The sequence below is a fragment of the Glandiceps talaboti genome, chromosome 6 (assembly GCF_964340395.1).
Source record: "Glandiceps talaboti chromosome 6, keGlaTala1.1, whole genome shotgun sequence".
In the NCBI taxonomy this organism is placed as follows: domain Eukaryota; kingdom Metazoa; phylum Hemichordata; class Enteropneusta; family Spengelidae; genus Glandiceps; species Glandiceps talaboti.
Window position 1 is genome coordinate 20,446,700 of NC_135554.1, and position 4,367 is coordinate 20,451,066.

Genomic DNA, 4,367 nt, shown 5'->3' on the forward strand with positions numbered 1-4,367 from the left:
TTTCTTATGGGAATATCAATGGTTGGAAGATAAACAAGTTGACTGGGTGAAATTTGAACATTTGTATTTGTTTCGAAAATAAACAAGGCGCGTGGAACTCAAGTTTTGTATTGAGAGTGTCAGGTTAAAAATCACGTGAATGTTAACCTAGTAGAAGGTAGCGATTGTGAACTAGGGCTGTTTTGATGCTACTAGTAGCATATTTTCACTCAATAGAATTATAACATTATTGAGACCTGGGTACCTTATTTTATAATGAGATTTCGATTTCACATGTTTGTTGTGTTTTTGAGCCTTTCTAGCGAATAAAACTGGCGAGTCGTCGCTATTTCACTACCGATATCAACATATGCAAGCCTTTATCAGCCATTCTCGCAAACCAGAGCTGGGAGGCTCGTTAAGAACGTTGCCGTAAAACAGGCCGTGGTTTGCGACGATGATATCATGATGTCAGCTCGTCGTAGCAAAACACATTTCTTGATCTATCGCTGTCTGCACCCACGCGTCTCATTAAACTTACCAATTTTATCGTCACAAGAGAAATAGAAATATAACTCCTTTCGTAGTGATAGTCATCAATGCCATGTTTTCGACTCTTTCAAGCTAAACAAGTGGGCCATCACAAATGAGTTTACATTGTACGTTTCCTCTGACGGGGTCGTGTAAACAAATCCGTTGTAAACAATGCAATTTCTTTCCACCGATTTATTTTGTAAACCCAATAAATTAATAGTAGAAAAAAGGCATTGTGTTTTAAGTGAATATTTAAGCTCTTCCAATGCCATTCGTCAGTTCAAGGCGAGTTTCTTGCGAACGGAGTATAATTTGGCCTTGCCGACAATATAACGCTTTTAATTATGTGAACTAATGTAGGCAAAAGATTGCACCGAGTTGACCTTAAATTGTCATGCCCTTCGGACATGTCTGCTAGACATTGTGTTGATTTTTTCGCTGACAGTCGAATAAGATATTCACCCGTCTACTATAGTCACAAGACGAAAATCACAAATTCACGACGGGTTCATGGGTGGTCGTTGGTAGTGTGCTCGCACGTTAATACTAATATTCTGTCTTCATAGCTAGCGCTAGATATGTGCGCTCCGATAACTCAGACACAGCTCCGGAGAACCGGAAATGTATCGGAGTTATTGGAGCGCACATAGCCATAGTATAGCTATCTCCATTAATTACACACACACACACACACAGTCTCACTAAACAATGCATCCAGGCAATATATTTACAATTTTAAGAACGTTTTATTGTTTTCTGTAAAACTTAAGAACAAAAAGTCCTAATTACAATAATGCCATGCAATTGTAAAAGACTTTTAAATAAATATACAAATAAAGTTCTGGGAAGATTTTTCCCAACTTTGAAATTATTGTTGAGTGATAGGGAAGCCAACATTTGAAACCATGGTTTCCCAACCACTTGTAAAATTATTTAATTTTGTCCCGCTGAGCTCGCAGCAGAAATGAAGAATAAAAATTGTCAGTTTCACAAATACAAAATACATATAGTACAGAAATCTGAGACGAGATGAAGTATAGAATGTCAGAACAACAATCAACACTTTCATATACATAAATTTTGTTTTACATGGCCTACAACAAGGACGTCAGGTGGTCACTGACTTCTGTGACGGCAACAGGAAGTACAATTATCATAATATATTCATTATCAAAACGGATACTGTAAAGTAAACAATAACTGTTGGGCATATTAACAGCTAAAGTCTGGCAGTTTTAGTAAAAATATCTACAGCTCACACGTTTAAAGAAATTTCGACGAGGAAAGAAGTGGGAAATCCCGTAGTCATGACGGTAATTTTCAAGTTTGAATCGGTATAGACTAATGATGTCATCTACAGCCAATGAAATACCTAGTGATTCAATGCATAATTAGGTATGACATAGTGTATATATTCCAAATATGGGCATGACTACGATAGTCTACGACGTGGGATTTCCCACGCCTGTCAATGAAACGTGCTCAAACACGTACATTTTACGTCGAAATAACACATTTGCGATCGATATTGCATAAGGGTATTACCATCTCGCGTGACGCAGAAAAAAATGTATACACACACTTCCTTGATCCTAATATACCAGTTATGAACATTACAATTACAAGTTGTGTTCACATGATAGTCTTGAAGTAGCCAACCACTCTCTTATAAATAAATTATCGTTACAATGTTTCTTTTTATAAAAAAAAATCAAGAAAAATATCGTCCACAAGTCACTGTCATTTGGATGGTTTAGAACGCTAACTGTTGCGCAAGCATAACTTCGCAACCGCTCTTCACATGGCTCATAACTTGCTGTTTCAACTTACAAACTTGTTCTCTAAGTTCTGAAGCACTCATCGAAAGATTGGAATTTTGTTCTTTGAGATCTGACACCTTGTCCTCAAGACGAGCGATCCTTTCTAATTTTCGCTTACGGCACTTGCTGGCTGCCACACGATTCCTCAATCTCTTCCTTTCAGCCTTGATTCTTTCTTGTGTTTCCATGTCTATTGGCGATAATGGTGGGGTACCGTTGGCGAGGAAAACGGGCACAGTTTGTGGTTGTTCCTCTTGTTTGATACGTTGAACGCCAACAGTTGCTATACCACTGTAGCTGTAACTCTGTGATGTTGAGGCAGTGTTTGTACTGTGATTTGTTCTGTTCGCTGGTTGTCGAAGTCCAACTGAAGCACTACCAGGAAGAGATGTTGTGGTTGTTAGCGCTTGTGCCATGGTAGTTTCTGGAAGCATAGAGGTAGTTATAGGTGGACCCTGTGTTTCATGAAGTTGGGTCAATGCCTGCACAAAGCCTTCGGCAAATTGTTCTTGTTCTGCCGTAACGTTTTTCGGGTACAAAACAGATGTTGGTGTCGGAGTTGTCGTAACTGTACCTTGTTGTGTCATGATCAACTTTTCGAGTTCAGGCGACGCTAACTTCAGCATTTGAACGTCCGGTGTGGATAACAGTGTACCGTACGACTTCTTTTTCTTCGGCTCGCTGAGGTCTAACGTCATGGACTTCTTCTTATCCAACCATGGGTTTGGTTGGTCATCGTAAAGTTGCGGTTCCATTGTCATGTTTGGGCGGTTTCGATGTGGATGTTCAATATGAGATGAGTCAGTGGAACTGGATGATTAAGCAAACTGCTTCTGTTCGATTTTGAGCAAATACTCGCTGTTATATGGAGCTCTGATCGTCGCGCTTGTAGCTTCTCAGAACCAACGTGTTTCCTGTCTGCTCGCCGTCGATTGCTGCTTTATACTATGATTCATGTTGCCAAAAATAGCTGCAAAATACATGATGTCATATTTCTCGCATTCTATTGGCTAGTGATGAGGTAATGGTTTTAAGTGACTGGTACTATTCGGAACCCGTGACCAGTTTCCATGGCAATAACCTAAATACCGCACTGTCTCATGGGATAGCACAACACTGTATAACCATTACATCAGCATATATTATTTTTGGCGGGAAAGTACGTAGTCTTTCCCATTTACTTTTAGGGTAGCCATTGTTTACATTGTGGTCATATATGAACCAAAAGATATGCAAAAAAATGGGAGGAATTATTTCATTGTTAAGTTACATATCATGTCATATATTTACGGTTTATTGTCTCTCTTTCTCAGAAAATGTACAATTTCTTCAGCCTGAATTTGGAACTCATCCCTTCGTCATTAATCGTAAAAACCATCCATAACCTATGACATCAGTATAAATTATAATGAATTACGTAGGCGAGACGTCAAAGATATGCAAATACAAACGACAGATTGCATTGTGTTTCTGGGTATTGACCTCTAACTCTGTTCGAAAGAAAAGACGTCATTTCGTTGCCAAATAAGGAATGGTGAAGCTTGGGTCAGTTAATTTTGGAGGCAACACAATTTACCCTTCTTTTATTTAGTTCAGATAGAGAAAGATATACAATCAAAGGTGAGTTAGTTAGTAGGTCGTCGTACTCACAATATTGTAAGAAGAATCAGATCTGAGGTGTGTGTGTGCGGTATGGTTCGAATCCTTACGGGCTAGCGGCTTAGTACACGATAAAGTACATGCGTCGCATAGCTGTTTTTTCTTCAAAGTTTTTTTGGAATTGTTAGGTGGAGTGAACGCCCAAGTCAAGTCTTGACTCTAATCCAAACCATAGAGAAATTGTATGGTGTTGAAGCGGGCGGAGCGTGTTAGTACGGCATTTGAAATGTTTGACCCAGCCAGACGCCTTATAGCATCTGTCATGAGCCGTGTGTCGGTGGTACTTCCAAGTTCCATGAGTAGACGGTCTCGTGTCTTATGAGATTGTCTCAGTTAAATCGGATCAATATAAATTATAATTATTATAGTGCTTCC

At 39.2% G+C, this 4,367-nt stretch overlaps 1 protein-coding gene across 1 annotated transcript; it reads right to left on the minus strand.

Annotated features, from left to right (window-relative positions):
* Positions 1–1,239: 1,239 nt before the first annotated feature.
* On the minus strand, positions 1,240–3,260 carry LOC144436231 (transcription factor Jun-like). The gene has a single exon (XM_078124970.1). It carries the CDS (start codon positions 3,092–3,094, stop codon positions 2,267–2,269), a length of 828 nt encoding a protein of 275 aa, XP_077981096.1. The 5' UTR covers positions 3,095–3,260; the 3' UTR covers positions 1,240–2,266.
* Positions 3,261–4,367: the final 1,107 nt, after the last annotated feature.

Excerpts from the sequence above, each read along its gene's own strand:
- LOC144436231 (XM_078124970.1), bottom strand. The coding sequence starts at position 3,094 with ATGACAATGGAACCGCAACTTTACGATGACCAACCAAACCCATGGTTG.